Source organism: Magallana gigas, chromosome 4 (genome assembly GCF_963853765.1).
Source record: "Magallana gigas chromosome 4, xbMagGiga1.1, whole genome shotgun sequence".
NCBI lineage: Eukaryota > Metazoa > Mollusca > Bivalvia > Ostreida > Ostreidae > Magallana > Magallana gigas.
This window is the reverse complement of record NC_088856.1, coordinates 31,570,117-31,591,914: the sequence shown is the minus strand read 5'-3', so window position 1 is coordinate 31,591,914 and position 21,798 is coordinate 31,570,117. Positions and strand designations below refer to the sequence as shown.

Sequence of the window (21,798 nt, the reverse complement as noted above, 5' to 3'; positions counted from 1 at the left end):
ATGCAATTTAAGCGTTCTTCGGGCAATGTTTTCTGGTACTTCGCAAGCACGTAAAATCTTAGTGAAAGCCTCTTTTCTTTCTATTTCGCAGTTAATATCAAATATCGTTTGCAGATCTTCTAGATAAATCATTACTACAAGCACAAGAACACAATACACCTCCTTGTTTTCTATTTGCAAGCGATTTAGTTCTTCTATAAAAACAATGGACGGAGATTCGAAAAACTTTAATCTCATTTTTAAGAATTCTTGATTTGTTGTAAATAGATTGCATAACAACGGGAAGGCAAATTGACAAGAACATATTTTCAACAATTCATTATCATCATAGTTCTCAGATATTTTCCTTCGCTTCATGTAATTTGTAAGCATTCCCCTTTTCTCATTTGAAGATAAAACTAAAACTTCTGATTCTAGATCAACGACTGTTGAATTAAACACAGTGGAGAAAAATTGCAAACTCATATCAGTATACACTTGGCGACGTAATGTACTCAACAATTTTACATTATTCTCTTTAAAGACAACTTTTAGGCGGTCATGTAATCTTCTCCACAATTCAACTGCGACGCTATCAACTCTATATTTTCCAATGATATCATCTATAATGAAAAGTTGTTTTCGCTTGGGAAATCTTTGAAGAATGATATCGTTAGGTGAGCTTATTAAGACAACTTCATATCCATTTTTCTCAAAAAGAAGTGAAACGTATTTCATGATAAAAGTTTTGCCGACTCCAGAATTTCCGGTAACCATGACAGCAGTGTTATTATCAAGCTGTTCTATAACTTTCTTCGTGCCTCCAGTCTCATAAAAGTTTTCTAATTCATCTCTCCATTCGTCCAACACACTTGCAGTGTTAGCTGTAAGATAAATTATATTTGTTTATACAGTCTTTATTGTGTATTTTGAGAGAACCTTTTGTTGGTCATGGCTTATAATTTAACTGCATTGAGGCTTAAAAAATACCTGCATTAATATGCCTGTATACCATGCTATGTATTACGTGTAATCAACATAAAATAAGAAACCTCACAAATGGTACCCCCGCTTCTTCCCTGAATGATAACTCAAGTCTGCATGTATTGGAAAACGATGGGTGCACGATTATTCTGCCAATGATTTTGAACTCGCACAAATGACCAAAGATCAAGGTCAGAACATATGTTTAGGTCACAGGTAATCTTTAAGTTAAATTTTTCCCTCAAAAAATGTGACTTAGGTACGAAAAATGCATTTTCATAAAGACCTTGTACAATCGACTTTGGATCAAGATCATGGCTCACCCTCAGGCCTCAAGTAATCTTTGTGTGAAGTCGGAATTTAAATGTCCCTATATAAGAAAGACGCTATTGCACAGACAGACAGACAAGGCGATTTGTATCTACCACGCAAACGTTGTTTACGGGGGTTCAATAACTACAGCCATTTAACCAGACCATGATATATTTGACAAAAGTATAAAACACTTTATCAACATCTTACTTTTCCAGTTTTGATGAAATTGCAAGTCACTCTGAATATCATGTAGTTCCTTTTGTATTTGACATAGGAGTTTTTCCCGGCCACATCCCTCAAAGTCGAAAGATTCAATTTCACGAACAATGCTGTCCGTGTCTCCGCAACTTATCTCCGAAAAGGACTATAAAGAAATTTACAAATTGAAAATAAACATTTAAGTATTCAAGATAAACGATAAACATGCATTATAAAAAGAAATAAATAAAATTGACGTTTAGTTATTATCAGAAAGAGAAACTTAAAAAACTCTCTTCTAAAAGATAAAACATATTCTGTTATTATCATTTTGAAATTTCTTTTTGAACTGTTAAGATGAGATTTAATGGTAAGTTGAATCAAAAACAATAAATTATGCTTTCTAAACATTCTTACAACCATTATTCATCTGTTGAATGAGTGAAGTGTTGTATTAAAAATTTTTGTAATTAAAACCATGCAGTAAAAAATATTAAAACTCACATGTGTTAGACAGGACCATATTCTTTTGAACGTTTTGTCATTTATTTTGTTCTTTGATGTATGGCACAATGTATTCCTGTAGAATTTAATTCTTGCCAAATTCGCCCCGAGAGAGTTTTCACCTACTGGTGGAAGTTTGTCCCATCCACTGGTAGGCGGTTGAACAAAACTAAGACTTCGTAAGAGGCAAATCATCAATGTTATATCAAAATCATCAGAGCTCGTTGCTACAAAAAAGATATTTGTACATATAACGAATGAAAGAGGATTGTAACGCATTGAACGAAAGTAAATCATAAATCCATAAATTAGATTAAGATACACAACATTGTAGTTTAAGTTCTAAAGACCAAGTCATACCAGGAAAGGGAAGAAATTAGAGGTATACAACATGCCACTACATGTAGTTTAAAGCACCCATTTAAAATTCAGAGATTTATCTCGCATAGTTAAAGCAGTGCAAAAAACAATTAAAAAATTCTTCAACATTAGCGAGAAACTAAAGCCCAAAGACCAAAACTCCTCACAAAAGGATGACGACTTTCCCAATTTGGTGGATCTCCTCAATTAACCTAAACATATACTAGAACCATGGGTAGGGAGTCAAATTAGTTTTTTGACATTTTGTTTTGTAACAACTACATACATGTATATTATACTTCGGATCAATTCAATTCAAACAAACTTCAGCCACAATAGATTATGGTCATTATGATAATCTAAGAAAATTATATTGGACATTTGGCATATGGTTAACATTATTTTCAAATAGGTATTGGGAGTTTTATGATTTATTTAGACACTTCAATTCACAAGTCACAATTTGTAAAATGAATTGTTTTGGAGACAGGAAGAAATAATTTGGTTTTTGTAGTTGTTTTGTTGTTGTGTTGTTTTGTTGTTTAGTTGTTTTGTTTTGTTGTTTTGTTTTGTTTTGTTTTTTGCTTTCAATGTGGCTTTAAAATCTTAACTACAGAAGAACATCTTTCATAAATAGTTTGTAATTACTAAACACATATCAAATTGTTCACCTGTTGTATTTGGCGATGATGGCATTGAAGGCAACTTGAATCCTGGAATTCTAACCAGAATTTCTTGTGCCTGCGTATTGATGACCTTTTTGTTGGCCAGGTCTTGAATAATCTTAACATTGCTGCTTAAAATATTCGCCAAACAATTTGGTGGAATTTTATCATTGAACAATTTCCTCACAGCTATTGGAGCAACGTGTTGGATCACTATATTTAGGATCCAAAAATTGCGATCTTCTTTAGATATTGTGGAGGTATTGTCAGTCATTATAATCTATAATATATAATAAAAGCCTAAAACGTCTGTTTATATAATAAATTAGCGTTCAATAGATACTATTGATAGCATAAAAAAAGGAAACATATAAACTCGTCAAGTCGATAGGAAATTAAGAGCACACGAAAATATCATTTTTTTCGGGAAGCAATTTTAATGAAAGATTTTTGAAAGGTAAGGTTATTACTAAATGTGATGAAAACTTGTTCATTGCTTTACTTTAGTCGGACGTTAAAGATGCGCTCTTTAATGAAACGCAAATATTCGTACTAGTCCCGTATTTACACCGGCGCAGCGCGAAGTCTGGAAGTACAACCCTTTATGAAACGAGCCCCAGGTGCCTAATTACGGTGATTACGTAATTACGGTAATTACGGTGTGACGGTGCCTAATTACGAGCGGTGTTCAGCTTTAATAGGACAAGGCTATCCTTTTAAAAATGACATCCTTTTAATACACTCTATATGGGATTTTTAAATACATAAATAGGGTAACTTAAAGCGATTTTCTTTATAAATAAAGTAATTTGAAATTTCATTTTAACAAGTATAAATTGTTATACAAATTGAATTATAAAATTAATCTTTCGATATCTTATGATTTTTCCAACGTATTTTTAATAGAAGTCTTAAAAATAACTTGTCTCTAATCATCACATATAGATATATATGAAACTCATTGCAGTAAACACTGGTCAGTATGTCGTTAGGTTTAATACATTGATAAATATTTAACAATAGCTGATATATTCTTAAATAGACAAAACAAACTTACAATGATCAGTTTAAGTAGTCTAGTAAGAAGTGTTCATATCAGAGCGAAAATTGTTGTTTACGTCTTAATAATAAAGGAACACTATTCAACTTCTAATTTTATAAAAACACAAAACCATACCGAACGCTTACTGTGTTAGGAATTCAAGAAGATCCATACAATTTGATGTTTCAACTTCATGTTCCTTTCCTTTTAGATGCACTTCTATATACGCGTCCGTGCATTGTGACTGAATTAAATCGATAAAATCAATAGCGCAATGTCATTGGTTGACGCTTTACGCCTGACTGTTTGGGTTTTAAAAGACTAGCCAAACATTATGAATAATCAAAACAACGAATGGGCCATGGTTACGATAAACCGAACAAAACAATTGTTTTGTTTTATTATGATTTCAGTGTGTTAAACAGGTTGAATTGCGACTATTGTCTATGAAGATCATTTTTACTTCGGAACACTTGATGACTCGTCAACGATTTGAATATGTTAAAAATTCATCATAACTTCCGAGCCTATCTTAAAAATCATATTCAAAATTTGATTTTGAGAAATCTGAGATTAATGCATTAACAGTAATAAAAAGAAATTGGGCGAATGCGATTGTAAGTGTGCAGAATCATCATTTGAGATTTAAGCATATAAAATTGCCAAATTTCCAGTGAAAACTCGAAGTAACAGTTGACAAATGACATCAGTCAAACACATCCTTAAACCAATGTCTATTATGCATCAAAGTTTCTTGATCAGTTATAGGCTCTGGGATCTCATGAGTACAAAATTTCAATTTTTACCGGAAGTGACGGTAAACAAAATTACACCCATAAAACACGTTTTAAATCAATGTCAATCATCCACAAAATTTTTATTTCTTGCTCATGTAAGGTTTCTGTGATCTTGCAAGAACAAAACTTGAAAAAAGAATTTTTAAAAAATGTTTGAAAAATCGAAAGTAGAATTGTTTACCTTACTTAACAAATACAAAATGTATCAATATTAAAAAAAACCCAGTATATCGAATAATTAATATCATAACTGTATATTTTTTTAATATCAGAAATGCCTCAAAATTATTAAAACTGTGCCCTATACCAACTAGGTGTTATATCAAATATGTTGCATAATCTTAATACATGTATATATAATTCACGAATGGAAAAAAACACATACCTATTCGATTATTTTGAAGCAAGACACGTCTCCCTTTCAACGATTTGTCTGAGGTTTTAGGAGGAGTTTTTGATCCAAAATAAGATTACTTTCGCAGATCTAAGTTGTATCAAAATGACAATGATTTAATATTACATATATACCTAAGACGTAAACATATTTATCCAAGATTGACTTGATTTTTTTAATTTTTGCTTTTTACATGTAAAAATAAAAATCCCTCCATTTCTAAGCTGTAATGTAAACTTTCCAAAGTAGGTAAGAATTTTTGCAAACTGCAAAGGATTATAGTGACGTTAAAAACTAACTTTAATGTTATGCTTGATATAACAAACATTAGAAATGAGTTATCAAAAAGTTATTTTAAGGTTCATTAACCCTCTGCAACAAAATACGTCAAAATGTATGTAATATTCTAATGGACGTTTTCATAAAGCACTATACTTTGCGATATAAATTTATTTAAATCTTATATTCTCAAAAATTATGAGCATTATCACGATATGAAGAAGAGATCACACACTGTTTAGAAAATACTATAACATTTTAATACAAGAGAATGAAATATAAAATGCTTCTTTTGTTTCAATAGATTTCTCTTAAACAGTTTGCCTTTCCTTTCCTGAAAGACAAAAACCGATATAATAAATTTTCCATTATACAACCATTTATTGTCGCATAAAAAGACTATGAATACTATTGTAACTATTTTTTGTGAATGCCACTTCCTTGATGATGAAAAGAAAGACCTAATAATGTAACTTTTTTTCTACATTTTTTGGAAACGAAATTATTTGAAACAAGAGATTTCAAAGTATAAGAATTCAATTTTCTGTCACACTGAAGACTGTGAATATTGGAAGAAATTTCGTAAATGTTTGTTTAAAACGAATCCGTATATTACGAACTATCAATTATATTATATGAACTGTTGTACCACTTCCCAGTCTACAAGTGTATTACATTGTGTGTCAATTGTATAGATAAATGTAATTTTCAAAATGCTAGAATCCATCTGTAGAGGTCTTTTAACTACTGAAAATAATTCTCTAAAAAAGCCAAAGTGTCACAAAATCCACATGAGCAACTTTAGAAAATTATCTCTCACACCAGAGTATCTATGAACCTTAAACAATATATCATAACGTGCAAATGAAACTTGCATTATACAATCCAAATTTCCTAAAAATCCCATATATCTTTGAAATATATATATGGTTTTTTTTTAATGTGTATAAAAAAAATTGACATACTTTTAGCGTGCAAATGTATCTCTGATAATACAATAAATCACATTATGATTTGTAAATTTCATTCTTATGGATATTCTACCCAGTTAGCAGGTGAAATCTTATAAATTTCCCTGAAAATTGAGAAGCCAGTATTTGTGGGTTTTTTTCTATGCTATTGTGTTTTTATGAGTGTGTTTGTGTGTGAACCCAAAATTATTTGCAAGTGTCCAATATGTCACCTGTAGCCGTCCAAATAGTAGAAACAAATGAGACAGCTACAAGCAGCTTATTGGACAGATGCAGGATAATATGAGATTTTCTGGACTCAGTTGAACATAAGATGAGGTCAAAATGTTTTAAAGTTTAAGTTTATTGCTTTATACTGGTTTGTATTTTCAGTTCTCTAAAAAAACTTATTGAATGAATTTCAGTGTGAATTTTTTAAAACCAAAATGGAAAATATTGGTGTCAGGAATCATTTCCTGTTGAATTTTGCTTTATTGAACATGTCAACGAATAAACAAAAAATTATTAGAAATATAAGAATTGTATAATAAATCCACTTTACCAAGCCAGACTTCAGATGACGGTTACCCGAACCCAATTTCGTACTCTGTCCATTTTCTGTAGAATTTTTTTTACCCATTTTGTCTCCTATGAATTATCTTAATCAAATGGTTGATAACATTGCATATTTTATGGTATTTAGTCGGTAAGATAAGACAAAAAATTAAGTAGAAGTGTGCGTTTTCTATCCAAACATCGTTTGGTATGGAACATATCTCATTTTCTGTATGACATTCTATTGGTTCGACCAAGAGAGTTACTAGACTAATTTTGATTTCTAACTTAAGCATCGTAAGGTATATAAAGAAAAAATATCTTTTCCGTTGGTCAGACAGATTGCTTCTGTTGAAACACGTACTATATTCACTATTGCTCCCTGATAGTATAAACGTCAAGCCCAACTAATGGCTTGAATAACATTAAAAAGTCGGTCTGGGAACGCTAAAATGTATCTAACTAGTAAGTCAAATAGATGAGATTTTTATTTTTTTTTTTAAAGCGTGAAAAACAAATATGATCTATTTTTACTCGGTTTCTCTGTGTTCAATAAAAGAATTCAAACTGTATCTTTAAAATCATCAGTGAATATTACTAGCATTAAGTTATCATGAACATAGAAAAGCATTACTTCATTTTTATTAAGAATTATACTAAAATAGTTAACACAGATATAAATATTTTTTACACCAAGAAAAAAATTAAGAGTTTCGATATTTAAAGTTAATTATTATCTTCCGGTGCTAGTGTGCTTGCTTCAATAGAATAGTAAACGTGTTCAGAATCTCCGTCTAAAGTAATACTGTACACTCCAGATTTCTGTGTAAAAGTAGAGACACAATCACATGACTGGCAACCGTCTGAATAGAAACAAAGTAATGAACACAATTTTTCTAAGAACATTTTATTCATTGTAGTTGCATTTGTTCAGTGACACCCCTGCGAATGTTATTGTTATTTAAATTTTAGACCACGTGGTTTTATTTTACCCTTTCAGTTTCGCAGTAAAAATCGTGCCTCGTGTTTATAGTCTAGTTCATAAAATCTATAGGTACTATAGTAGTCAAATATTAAATCTAAAGGTTTATTGATTTTAAACTTTATTTTCATTAATTGGTGAATAAAATGTGTTCTAGAAATAAATGTGACAATATATAAATAGTGCCTGTTTGGGAGGGTAACAGTTGAAATTGACACCCCGAGAAAACCATTGTCAACCGACGCGAAGCGGAGGTTGACAATGGTTTTCGAGGGGTGTCAATTTCAACTGTTACCTTCCCAAACAGGCACTATTTATTTTGTTATACTGAATGTCTTAATATTAAAGAAAACTTTACTGCTTTTCATTTCTTTTAATAATTGATCAACAATAAACTTCAACAAATTCATATTTTGAATATTTTGTAAATAATAAATTAAACAGTTCAACAATGATTTAAAATGTTCAACAATAAAATATTGAAATTGGAATTCAGTTCATTTTGGAGTTTGGAGTTGATTTAAAATTGTTCAACAATAAATTATTGAAATTGGAGTTCAGTTCATTTTGGAGTTCATTTTTGAGCGTAGAAATTGAAATTAACAGTGGAGTTATTTATACGTGGACAAACTAATGGTGGCATCATGTTTGAACTCTGAGCTTTCAAAACATTGACTGCTTGTTGCTGCTGTACAACAAAACTGCTTGATGAGGACGAGATTTCATCAAATGTTGTGTCATTAAAAATTGCATCAAGATCCTCTTGTGTTAGACTTGAAATTGAATTTTCTTGATCGATGTGGGATTCCGTAGGATTCTTATTTACTGTTCCCAAAGCTGAGCTAAGACAATCCGACATTTGCCTTTTCTTTGGCTCGTTAAGTCGACATGCATAGCTTCTAATTGATGATTCATTTTTGTGTCCCGAAGCACGCATAATGTGTCTTGCCTCTATCCCTGCTTCATCCATAGCTGTTATAGCTGTTGCACGAATTGAATGGTTAGTATATATGCGAGACAACTTGGCTTTCTTGGAAATTTCAGACATAAGGGAAGCTAGAGTGTTTTTTCCTAATGGAGATCTGCAGAACCATGTAGTACTTTCTTCTGAAAAAGCCTCTAATGGACGCTGCCATAACGCATCTAATTTCTTGTGAAGTTTTGACAAATACTTTTTAAATGAATTCACGGGGCACATGCTTCCTAATTGTGGCTGTGCATACATTCTTCCTTCTCCAATTGTTTCATTGGGTGCTGCATTGGATCTGAAATTTATGTACATGTATTAACAATCATTAAAATCATTATACATTAAATGTGTTTTAATAACATAATAATAAATCATTTATTCTTCCTTTTAAAAATGTAATAAATAATCTTTACCCGTGATTTTTGTCAGCTTCATCAATTGCCTGGAACACATATTCTCTTCCAATTGCATCAGTTTCAATTCCAAACGTTTCCTTAGTCATTTTCCGAAGGTTCTCCCGACCTCGTCTGCATAGGTAGAACATAAGATCAAACCAGACTTTGCTTTGTAATCCACAAGGTGTGTTAACATTGAATACAATGGTCTCAGAATTAAACAGTTTATTTAGATCCTCTGTAGAAATGGCTGGTTTATGATCCACGGATCCGAAACCCTTCTTTTTCATGTCCATCACGGCTGCCTTGAAAACTACTTTTGATTCGTGGAATTCTGAGCCATGAATGTCAATTTTGCAATTGTCTTTTAAATATTTAGAAAGACCATATTTTATGCTGTTCAATGAACTCACTTTTAGGTTCGTTCCTGATTTTGTCCTAATGGAAACATAAAAAAGTCGCAGATTCTCGTTGAGTTCTTGCTTGGATAGACCCTCGAAATCCCCGCTTCCTCTTTTTTCAATCAGGAAGGTTCGGAATAGACTAACAGACCTATTAATAGTACGTTTAGTACTAACAGAGTCTTTCTCGTCCAACAATTTAGCAATATGGGACTCTTCCACATTTGCGAACATGATTTTCCTTCGTGAAAGTTCGTCTAAGTTGTCGTTTGTTTTCTTTAATCAATCATACTCGGGCGCACGCTTTAATAAACTCTTTATTTGTTCGCATTACTTCAAACGCATAACTGACTTCTTTAGGAATGACGTGAATTCTACGGCGAACCGTACGCGCATAATTTACACGCATGTAATATTTTTTAATGTTACCCGTTGCTAAGTGCGTTGCTAACGCTGAGGGTAATATTAAATATTATTAACTGCGTCTAAACCAATCAGATTTCAGTATTTAACATGAAAGTATAACAATACAAAAAATAGTTTTTGTCAGCTGTTGCAACAATTTCATGCAGAATGTTCTTTGAAAATGACTCGATATACTAAGTTTTTATGCAAAACAGACATCTATTATTGTTTTTTAAAACATGGTATTGCACACCACAAGCATCAAACATTGATATGATTTTATTAAGCCACGCAATGTTTATATTTTCAACCACTCAACACGTGTTGAACACAAACGGTAACTCTGTTCTGAATATTATCGTTTAATATTTAAAAAAACCGCTAAATGGTAAAATAAGACGAACTTATTAAAAGAATTTCATGTTTTAACATAAACCAAAGTAGGATACGATATGAAAAACGACCAGTACTTACGTATTTTGAGAATATTATCCGAACACTTATACTTCCGCTCGAAATTTCATAGGAACTGAACAAATCTCGGTGAAGTCTCGTGTACTTTCATTCGAGCACCTCTGGATTTATTACATACTTAGCAACGATAAAGAAAACATTCCGAACACATTCGCAGGGGTGAGTGAGTGGATTTCAAAATGTTGGTTCCAATGCCCTTCTTAGACATGTATACTGTTAAACAGCAAGAGCGATGTGTACAAAATCAACATTATTCTTTGCTGACATGATAAACAAATGCTGCTTTTTTATTTCTCTGAAAACAATTTAAACTAACCCCGCAATGTGTGGTAGCTTTTAATAGTTCACTTATAAGTCAGGTATCGTAAAACAGTATGAGCTGCTGCACTACAGAAAATTTAAATTAATTATCGGGAAAAAATGTATTTGAAATCAGCATATTTATGCTGTTCCGTAGTTATGGAATGTTGACTTTATGTATTTTGTTGAAATAAAACAGTACGTTGAATAAATTATTCATGTAACGTTTTCAAAAGAAAATTCTCACGCAAGCTGCTCGCAAGACGTTGAATCTTAAAAAAGGGATATTCGCTATGATGTTTTTAAGACTAAAAAAACATTTCGAGACAAATAGTAAATACTTTTATAGTTTTGCTTGCCTTATCACAATAGATTGCAATTGCACTGGCCAAAAATGAAAAAACTGCAATAAAATATAATGAAAAAAGTTGAAAATATTGATAAGGAAAATAATTTGCTAATATTATACTCTTCATAAAAACTAAGGTGAGATAATTTATTTTTCGTGTTAAACGGAAAGTCAAGGATTTTTTTGTGAAATTGATTGTTTTTGAAATTGTGAAATACTTTGGGTCTTTTTTATTGTATGTTTTGTTTGCAATACAAATTAATACACGCAACCTGGTAAGGAAAACAAACTTGAATACAATACCAAAATTTAACCTGTGCTAACAATTGATTGTCAATGAACATTGATTCAAAGGTGCCACAGATTGATAGAAAAGAAGAATAAGATTCTAAAGTTGTTCTGTATATATTTACTTAAAAGATTTTTTTTTAACTTTTAAATGATAAAAGCAATCCAAATATTGACTTTGATAACTACATATAATTATTCATATGACCTAAAGGACAAAATTCAAAGATCATTGTTTAATTTGACAGTTTGAAAGCGTGTATTAATATATATAATACAGTACAGTGCGTATTTTAATTATTTTTTTTTGTTTTAGGGGAAAACTAAGGTTTTCCAATGTCAGAAGAACCAGCTATAGACCCTCTCGCGGTAACTTTGGTACTGCTCTTTTGCAGGGCAAATTGTCAGAGTTTGGTGTAATATGACGTAACATCAATTGTTTCAATTACGTCATTTAATTATCTACCTACTGAAACTTCGGCAAAGAATATCAATTTGCCCCGCAAGAGAGCAGTGCTGCAGTTGTCGCGAAAGGGTCTATTTAGAGCGTTTTTATAACCACTTTGTAATGCAGTAATGGTTGATCTGCGCATCAACTTAAGAATTCGGTCGGGATTCGTTTACTTCGTGTAAAATCTAGCGAAATTACAAGATACTGCATTATGCAGAAACAATTTTAAAATAAAATTTCAAAATTCCCATATTTTCTCAGACACAAAGAAAGCATTAAAGATACCTTTGTAATAAAATACGTGTGCCATATTGTATAAATAAAATATATTGATAATGTAATTGCGTACATATAAAACTATATGGAGTTATTTTTGTTTTGCTACATGTGAATCATTATAGGATTTAATTTTTCAAAGAACATCAAGACAAACTAATTGAAGTACAAAGTACATACCATAAGTACATATTTTAGATTCCTTGTCCATATAACCCTCTCATTGACATTTGTCCACCTGATATAAAGAAATTTATGCCAAAATTCATGTTATATGCAACATTTGTATTTTCATTTGGCAGCATTTCTGCCAGCCAATGGTCTGATTCGTTAATTCTTGTCTCTTCTTCGTCAGATTAAGATTGTATAACAGCTATATCTATCAGTTACTGTAATCGTTATTTTAAAACATAGTAGTGTTTATAATGTTTCTCCAGCTCCTCATTTGTACTGAACGTAGCTGATAGTATATGATAAATGATACTCCTTCTAGCTGCCTTTAGTTGCTTCTCCTACATACCTGCTACAAAGCATTTAGCAAGAACTCAGCCTTAATAAGATTTAAGTAATTTGATGCAGAGCTTTATAAAGTCAATGCATGTTTTGTTGAAATTTTACTATTCTCGTCCAAATTCCTCAAGAAAATATGTATTTTGCAAGTATTTGCTTGAAAGTTACTGTTTTTGCTTTAAACATAATACTGCAAAGTGTGTTGTATCGACCTGTCACCTTGCTATAAAAGACCATGTATGGCTTGTCATTGGAAACAATATTTTGAATTTACATTGTAAAATGATGTTAAGAAACAATCAAAAGCTAAGCTTTTGATATGTGAATTGCACTTAGGTAAATACTAGCGTGCTTAAAACAATTTCAAATAGCAAGAATTTTTGGAACTAAAATATTCACAGTATATATAATAAATTTTTAGATAAGTAGTTTCAATTTTTTTTTTACGTAGAAAGGGATTTTCATTGGACTTGCAAAAATAAAAGATTATTATTTATCATCACTCGTATCATTTAATTGATTTTTCGAGTGCAAATTATGCTGTATGTACTTTTTTTCAAAATATTAGTAACTGCATTCTTGGTATACTTCATAAGAAGTAACATGATTAATTTTATCACGTGAATAATGTTATAATGTTATATGAAACTGGACATTTTTTTCCAAAATGCTTTTTATTTTTTATCGTCTGGTACAACATAACAAGTGATAACGATTTCATCCTTTATTGATTCTAGTAATAAATTTATACCTTTTGTAACATACCATTTCTTAATGTGGATTTACTCTTTATTTCCTTGTGTCCCTTTCTTTTTTATTATTCAAAAACAATAACAAAATCGGGACACTCCTGATTTAGAATACGTGAAATTCCCGATTAACTTAAATGTCTTGCAGATTTACTTAAAAATTGTAATTTTTACTTTTCATCCACTTTATCTGTATAAAACACATAAACAATTATTTTTCAAATTAATGAATATACAATTAATTCTGATTTTTCTTTTGTTAAAAAAAATGTAATGCTATTCTAAGTACAGATTAGTATTGAAAGCATCTGACTGCAATCAATTATTTTTTATCAACAGAGAGAATTTTAAAAAATCTGCTTTCACCTAAAAGATGGAGATTTTAAGGAAGTATATATACACCTTTTTATCATATAAAAAAAACGGTAGCTGCAGATCTGCAAGTGTACGGGGAAATTTAAGTTGACATGACGTATAACTACAATGCTTCTGCACAAATATTCCAAAATAAACCAAGAATATTTTATTACAGATCTCCCCACTTTGCTTCAGAAATTCTGAAATCATCACCACCCACATAAAGTGTAGTATTGTGGTTTGTTTATATCAAATATAAGATTCTCGATCTGCATGTAAATTTAACATACTTCGTTTTCCGAAGTTAGTTAAGAAAAAGCCTGAACCAAATTAAGCGACAACATTATAGAAGTAAATTGTCTGAAAGATGGTTTTAATTGTCTCCACAAGATGTGTTCGAGTGTAATGTTTATCTAAAACTAATACAACATTTGTTTGTTGCAAATTGTTAATTTTTAGCACGTAACGGGAGCGGCCAATCATCTCGAAACCAATACAATCTTGAAACTTACGACAACACTAATATAAACAGAAAAAAACCCTCCGCCGTTAGCAGTGTGTCATCAAGAGGAGAACGCTTGGCGTAGTGTTGGAGTTATTTTAGATCAAGCTCGCTATTTTTTTCAAGCCTAGCTTAAAGGTCAATATATAATTATTAGAAGTAATAGGACTCAGTTAACTATTTTACAATAATACACTGAAAGTGCAACAAAAAATAATAGATTTATAGGTACATACACAATTATATTTCTTCATTCTTTCTGTTAAAGCAATTTCCTTATAAATGGTACTTAGTTATGCATCTTATCCAAAACAAAAAAACATATATTTATAAATCTCGTGCATAACTTTTATTAACAATGAATCAATATCAAAGCAGTTAATACGTAAAACAGTATTAAAAGTTTATGGAACATTTTAACATTTCGTGATTCTCCTAAAGTTTTAGCCAGACAAGACTCTGGTGGTTCCCCGATTATACTTCAACATAGTCATTACGGTTTTCTGACTTTCATGACAGAAGATTTCAAAGAGTATTTTAATGTCTTCCAGTCCTCTCAATTAACACCCTGTCCATATCTGTCGTCACCATACAGTCCATTCAGACAGCTAATCTGACAACGACTGTGCCACCAGCCTCCATTTGACCACACAGCGCAGTTCGTGTCATAATTGTCATTGTCTCTGTCATACGTGGTAAAGGGCATCCCATTGTTACAGAAAGCACACGTTCTCCCTAAGGAATTTCCTGTACGTATTGTAGTAGATTACCAATAAAATCGTATTAACTCTTCATTTTACAGCTATCTAAATATGACTAATTATTCCAATGTTATAATTATGAATTAACTCTTTATCTAGTTAATACTGAATTGTCATTTGGAGAATATGTTTACATAGGCATTCTCACATACACTGAAAATATATATGTAGACGATATGTCAAGTTTGATTAGCATAATTATTTCACAATATATTTACCGGCATCTCCAGTGTATCCAGACACCTGGATCCTGTAATTGTATGTGACGTCAGCCACGGTAAAACTGCTGTATTCAGCATACCGCTTGTTTCCATCATGGTCCTCCAACTCAATCCTCAGTACTGTGTGACCGTCAGCGGTCAACTGATGGATGTACTTATTTCCTTTAAAATGATTTTTAACCTCGAGTTTTTAAAAAATTATATTATGGTTCCATTATATGCGTGAGTGAACTTTCAAAATTTATAATGTAATTTCATCGCCATTCAAAATATTCAGGACAGAAAAGAATAAGAAGCGATTCTTTTTTAACATTATGTCTCATTTTAGTACAATTAAAACTAATTTACCCAGCCAGACTTCAGACGCTGGTGATCCAAATCCAAACTCATAATCTGTCCAGTTTCTCATAAAATTTTCGGACCCATCTTGTCTTCTTTGAATTACCTAATGATGATTACAAATAAATATGCACATCTCTCCAAGTTTTGATTTCTTTGGCCAGTACCCATTGATATAGTCTTTTGATAGTCCAAGTATAATCATATGAAACTACATCATGTGTATATATACTAGAATACTTATATACCTGAATAAATGTAAGGGGGCGGAGGGTGTATTTATGTAAGAATGTAACAGTATATAAAAAAAACTACAAACTCAGGAAATGGAATGTTTTCGGACTATCGTGGCTCATCGGTCTTTGCTTGAGACGACAGTAAAGCACAGAAGACGTATAAGGAAAAGTATGGTACACAAAGTTTGATTAAACTTCGCAGTATAGTTTAAAACAATATCACAAGCTACACATTATAACAAAACTCGAACGTTTACACAATATTTAAAGGCATTGATATATTTACATTGTCTAAGTCTGTGTTTATTTTTCATTTACTTAAATACTCATTCCCTTTTTGAATGTTTCATGAATGTTCCATGATAATAAGCATTCTTTATTGAGACGTCTTAAATTAATCAATAAAAAACAGTGTTGAAAATTGCATGGTAAAAACACTTCATAAAAAGAATGATTTTCCCCCAAGAATAACAGATATCTTACAGTCCAAGTGTGGTTGACCTCAACTGAACAAAAGACATGCTTTGGATCCCCTGCTAGAATTATGCCGTATACCCCAGATTTCTGGGTCAATCTAGATATTTCTTGACATGTTTGAAATCCGCCTGAAAATAAAAAAAGATATGTGATTGTAAACTTTAAAACAATATACTTCTTACAATCAGTGGATTACAAAGGACAGGCCTGTTAGCATCGTCTCAAAAAACAAGCCTTCAGCTCCATGAAGTTTAAACTTTAATCTTTTTAACTTTAAACTTAGAGTCTTTCGTTGACCACAATTAAAAATTGGTTTGGAACGGGGTTCAGAATATTGAAAATTTAAAAATTGTAATAATAAGAAATAAAATGGACGAGAACAATGGTTTATGGTCTTAATTTTTTTTCAATCGATATTTGTCGTTAAATTAACAATTAACTATTTTTCGGCTGTGATTTACGGTTTCTAAAACATATATAGTAGAAAAATAGTTAGAGCAAAAAAATTAGATAATGATGCCCGTAATTGATTCGTTCTCAATTTTTCATTGTATCAAGAATCCTAATTAGCACGGAATCTAGGATTTAATATCTATAATTACATAAATGAATTGCAACAAAATCAAAGTGAAATTAAGGTATCGGACATGATTGTTTTTCGATATTTTACTATACTATTTGTTATATTGATCCATGCATTATAACGATATACGGTTAATATTCTTATTGGCCTCTTATACTTGTGCTTGACTATCAGGATGTGTACTTTAATAAGATGCATCTGACAGGCTCACGCTTTGCGAACAATTAAACAATTTTTTACCTGTAGCAGATTTATATAAAGTTTCTGAAAAAGTAATCAGTCCATCTTCACGTTGCAAATTAATTAGCTTTTTTTTTAAATTCCTTCTCTGCCAATACTGCGATTTTTTAAGAATAATCAAGCATAATACCTAGGACTTTGGTACTTTGTTTCTTATTTGACTGTAACTATAGGAACGCTAAAATTGAAACTTAAAAGCTACATCACGTAGAATTGATTTCAGTTCAACCTACATAATTAAACGATTTCTTTGTTAATCGGTTTGAAATGTATTATTTTTGATTTTTATCATTATGAAGCACGTCAATTCATAACGCCAACAGTTTAAACAATTACTCCTTCCATGTTTCACAATCTTAGGAACTTTTTACGACGATTTAGAAATATTTTTTTTAAACCTCGATAATTTGAATTTTGTTTGCATCATGGTTTTGAGGGAAAGGAAAAGCAACGGGTTGTCCCGAAAATATAAAGATATCAAATTGTTCGTGTCGTTTGATATTTTTGTGCTTTTTTTTTTATCTCATGTGTTAATCGTTAATCGTTAAAAAATATCTTTTTTAACATGGAATATGTATAAAATCTTCATTCCACATTCCTGAAAATTGAAAGATATATAACAGATTATTTTCTTAAATTCCTATTGTGATTGATGTTAGAAATATTGTTCCAAATTTAAAAGATTGCGGATTTTTAATGATTTATCAATTTTTTACATCCAAGTATTTATATTTCTTTTGGCATTAAATTTATATCATATAAATATTCATCATTGGTGCTGTATTCAGTGGGGTTTTTTTTTTTTTAGAGTTTTGTTTTGCCAAAACTATGGAATATATGAGAGATACTCTTTATAACTAACAACTGACTACTGTTAATGTTTATGTTTAAAGTCAGGTGTTATGAATTAAAGCAAACTTTTTTTTCATAATCTCTTGATTTAGCTTATAACCTGTACCAAACAGGTTACTCTTGTTTGTTGATGATAAACAATGCACTTCAGATCTTCTTGCCTAAATGCATAAAAGTGCAGTTTGTCATCACAATTCGACTCTTCAAATTATATTATTCATTTTGTTTTTCTACTTTATTTATAAATAGAAAGTTGTACTGTGAAATGTTACATTTTGAAATGAGAGCTGAATATAAATGTTACCAAATATGGTCCAATTCGATGAAGAATCACACTTACGGAATATACATAGCTTTAGTGTGCTGTGATAATAGATCATTTTGTTTGAGATCATTTAAAGATAGGGGCAAACTTTTGGAAAATAATTCAAACAGAACATACCATAGGTACAAATTCCAAATCGTCTGTCAATATAACCTTCTCCCCCACATTCGTCAACCTGATTGAAAATGCTATAGTTATTACTGGTGTTACAGTAAGTCTATTAGTTATTATCGACAAAACCTTCATAAAGATGAGCTATTAGTTATTACAAATCTTCAAAGATAAAAAAGAGTAAGCCACTAAATAAGATATATCAATCTATAAGTCTATTTATGAAGATATTTACCTTATAACTTATTCATCGCTTTTAAAGTAATTGAAATGTTAACAGATTATAAATTGCAAAATTAATGTGCATTATTAATATAGAATATACTGAGAATTGAAAACAAATACGTATAGTAAAATGAAAAATTTCAAAGTGGTGAAAGATAAACTGATGAAATTTAATTTAAAAGATTTGAACTTACAATCTGAAATCGCCTACATGTGGCCTGGGACAGTGTACCGCCGGTGTTCTTCCGACCTCTGCTGAGTCTACATGTCTGTCCAGTCGGGGTAGAGCAGGGTTCTATAGCATTACAGGACAGGTCCTACAGACATTTTGCTGCACATCGAATTCTCGACATTTTGAACTCTGATATTGTTCCATTTTTATCTTCGTACGAAATTAATCCCTCAACAGAAAACAAGGTAGATGCCGGATAAGACACAGCGTAATCAGAAGTTGCAATAAGGAAAAGCACAGTTTCAGCAGAGAACAGAAATCTTGAGTTAAACATTTCTACTGCTTTGACATTAAAGATATGAAGGAACTATGTCATTAATATAGTAATTAAGAAAATAGGTTTCTTTGTTTTGTTTATCCATACGTTTTAATATTGATCCCTTGAAACGACTGTTCCCATTGGCTGATCAACATTAAGTTTTAGAGTGAGGAGAGGATTTCTAGAAAATACGTTAATATAATATCTCAAAATCGGAAAATAGTACAGATATTTTCAAGTTGTAGTTTATTCCAAGCAAAACAGTTGACTATAGAATATTTTAAACAAGAAAGCATGTTAAAGGTGGCAGGGGATAGTTTCGAAGGAATTTTGAAATACATGTAAAGGGAAAACCTGAGGTTTAGCGGGTTATTTGAGGGGTATACATTGCTAGAATATTTATTGCATTCATTTTGTGGATAGAGGAGCTCATGTCAATTTTATTGATATATGACACTTTAATACTGGTAGCACTTTTCATCAGATATGGAATGAAAATGCGAAACTGTGGCCAAAATTTTCACTTTCGGTTATGTGCTTAAAAAGTAGGGTGGGTTCAGAACACGAAATGTCACTCGAAAAGAAGGTGATTGCCCCCCCCCCCCCCCATCAATTGGTGATTATTTGCAAGGATACACATAAAGCTACTAATCCGATGGTAGTTTATGGCAGTTGCTTGGGACTGGGGCGTGGTGCTGGACCCGTGAAAATGTGAAAAAAGGGCTATTTTTCTGAAAATTTTGAGATCGTCCCTGGCTATTTAATATAGTGCTATATGTAAGTTGTACTTGTTTTATTCTGAAATGTTTAAAAATTCTCAAGAGTCGGGACCATGTGTTCCCTGCATGCAAACCAATTTCAGCAAATTTGAAAATCCACTGAAAAACTAAATCACATATATGAGCACTATCTGCTTCACATTTCCTCGACCAAAAAAACTATCCCCTGCCACCTTATTGTTTGAATGATACCTATTAACGCTTAGGGCAGATAGGGGTAGAAAATAGGGATTCACAAGTTTTTACATAAATGATTTTTTGATCCTCTATGGGAGGATAAACCAAAAACATAACTAATTTATAAGTTGAATTTCTAATGCGAGAAAATGAAAAAGATTTGATACAAAAGGAATGTTATCATCTCATTTTTATTGTTATAATTTTTTATTTGAAAAGTGGAACTTGGTTCATCAAAACAAAGAATATATATTTCGTTTTTCTTTTTTCCACTGTACAGCAATAACAAAAATTAGTTATAAAACAATACCATCGTTTTTTATCCGTACTGCTGAATGTACGGCTGAATAATAAGATTCTTTCACTTTAGTGAACATCGAAAAAAACGTCGTACATAGCAAATAAATTTCAAAGATTTAAAGAAAATAATGCTAATCCTACTGTTTGTTTAGAATCCGCTGTTCGAAGAAGGTCGCATGTGACGTAACACGTTCTCTAATTAGCGAGTTGTTTACGATCGGTCTATGATTTAAATTGATATAATGACTAATTACGGCATAACAAATAAGCAAACTGTTATAATTTATTACACATGTAATATATTCACAAGGAAGGCAAAAAGTGTAAAATACACAGGATGAATTTCTGTCATTCAGTCACCGGAAATGTGACTGAAAGGTAGCTGAAATGTTACTGAATGGCATAGTTATGCCATTCAGTCACATTTCTAGACCATTCAGTTAACATTTAGTTGACTGAATGGCAGAGATTCATCCCGTGATATCTCTTACTCTAGAAACATGCGATTTACTTAAGGAGGATTTACATTATAATATTTAGGATATATGCCCCTACTGATAGTACTCAGTAGTGGCAATATCTTTTGAAACAAACCACATGTATAATATGTATTTATGTGTGTGTAAAATAAACATTGAATCAAACTGTAATTACCAACTCTGAAAATTGAGGAATTAAAAGATTCAAACATGTCATTTTTAGAAGATGACATTTTTTTATGATATTGATGTACACTTATACATATTAAATATTTTAATGGATAAAAATAAGCTTGTTTTGGTAAAGGTTGACATCATTACTGAAATGAGCAATACGGCTTCCCCACAAAAAAGTTAAACTTCCTACTTGATGAAAATACCCTTTAACTTGTATATAAAAACTTAAACATGGATTTAATCCTCTTACACTTTAATGGCTACGAGTCACCTCCTTGATCCGTCCCATTCTCGTGAATATTTATTATTCTTAATCGATAGAGAAAGTACTTATTGTTTTAAGGATACAAAGATCACGTTGTGAAAAAAAAGTAAGCATTCGCTTGATCGGACCACCTTTAAAAAGATGATTATATGTTTGTCCCCTTCATACAGCCTGCCAAATACGCAACCAATTCAAAATATTAATACATGTAAATTATTTATATGTTGGGCATACGGAGCAATTTACACTGTATTTTAATACAGTCAAGCTATTGCTCAGATTTGTAGATATTTTTTATGTTTGTAATAGTTGCACAGTTTGAAACAAAA

At 31.3% G+C, this 21,798-nt stretch overlaps 2 protein-coding genes and 1 long non-coding RNA gene across 4 annotated transcripts; all 3 read right to left on the bottom strand.

Moving 5' to 3' along the window:
• Positions 1 to 211: 211 nt before the first annotated feature.
• Positions 212 to 4,302, bottom strand: LOC105335985 (uncharacterized). 2 transcript variants are annotated; one of them, XR_010713096.1, is made up of 5 exons: positions 4,183 to 4,302; positions 3,012 to 3,285; positions 1,981 to 2,207; positions 1,486 to 1,642; positions 212 to 863 (listed from the first exon to the last, which is right to left on the bottom strand). It is a non-coding gene; the product is annotated as an uncharacterized lncRNA (long non-coding RNA). The 2 variants fall into 2 exon arrangements; XR_010713097.1 differs by having other exon boundaries at positions 4,194 to 4,294.
• Positions 4,303 to 8,369: 4,067 nt separating this feature from the next.
• On the bottom strand, positions 8,370 to 10,123 carry LOC117683589 (uncharacterized). The gene is made up of 2 exons (XM_034453155.2): positions 9,388 to 10,123; positions 8,370 to 9,269 (listed from the first exon to the last, which is right to left on the bottom strand). The coding sequence occupies exons 1-2, from the start codon at positions 10,002 to 10,004 to the stop codon at positions 8,579 to 8,581; spliced, it is 1,308 nt and encodes a 435-aa protein (XP_034309046.1). The 5' UTR covers positions 10,005 to 10,123; the 3' UTR covers positions 8,370 to 8,578.
• A 4,573-nt stretch (positions 10,124 to 14,696) lies between these two features.
• LOC136274677 (ficolin-2-like) lies at positions 14,697 to 16,582 on the bottom strand. The gene is made up of 4 exons (XM_066082081.1): positions 16,472 to 16,582; positions 15,762 to 15,858; positions 15,411 to 15,575; positions 14,697 to 15,178 (listed from the first exon to the last, which is right to left on the bottom strand). Exons 2-4 carry the CDS (start codon positions 15,820 to 15,822, stop codon positions 14,988 to 14,990), a joined length of 417 nt encoding a protein of 138 aa, XP_065938153.1. The 5' UTR covers positions 15,823 to 15,858; positions 16,472 to 16,582; the 3' UTR covers positions 14,697 to 14,987.
• Between the last annotated feature and the right edge of the window lie 5,216 nt (positions 16,583 to 21,798).

Bases quoted from the DNA above. Each gene is read 5' to 3' on its own strand.
- LOC117683589 (XM_034453155.2), bottom strand. From the start codon at position 10,004: ATGTTCGCAAATGTGGAAGAGTCCCATATTGCTAAATTGTTGGACGAG. The intron at 9,270-9,387 runs GTAAAGATTATT...CATAAATTTCAG, and splicing joins GAAGCTGACAAAAATCACGG to ATCCAATGCAGCACCCAATG.
- LOC136274677 (XM_066082081.1), bottom strand. From the start codon at position 15,822: ATGAGAAACTGGACAGATTATGAGTTTGGATTTGGATCACCAGCGTCT. The intron at 15,576-15,761 runs GTAAATTAGTTT...ATCATTTTAAAG, and splicing joins AGCGTCTGAAGTCTGGCTGG to GAAATAAGTACATCCATCAG. The intron at 15,179-15,410 runs GTAAATATATTG...CAATACGTACAG, and splicing joins TGGATACACTGGAGATGCCG to GAAATTCCTTAGGGAGAACG.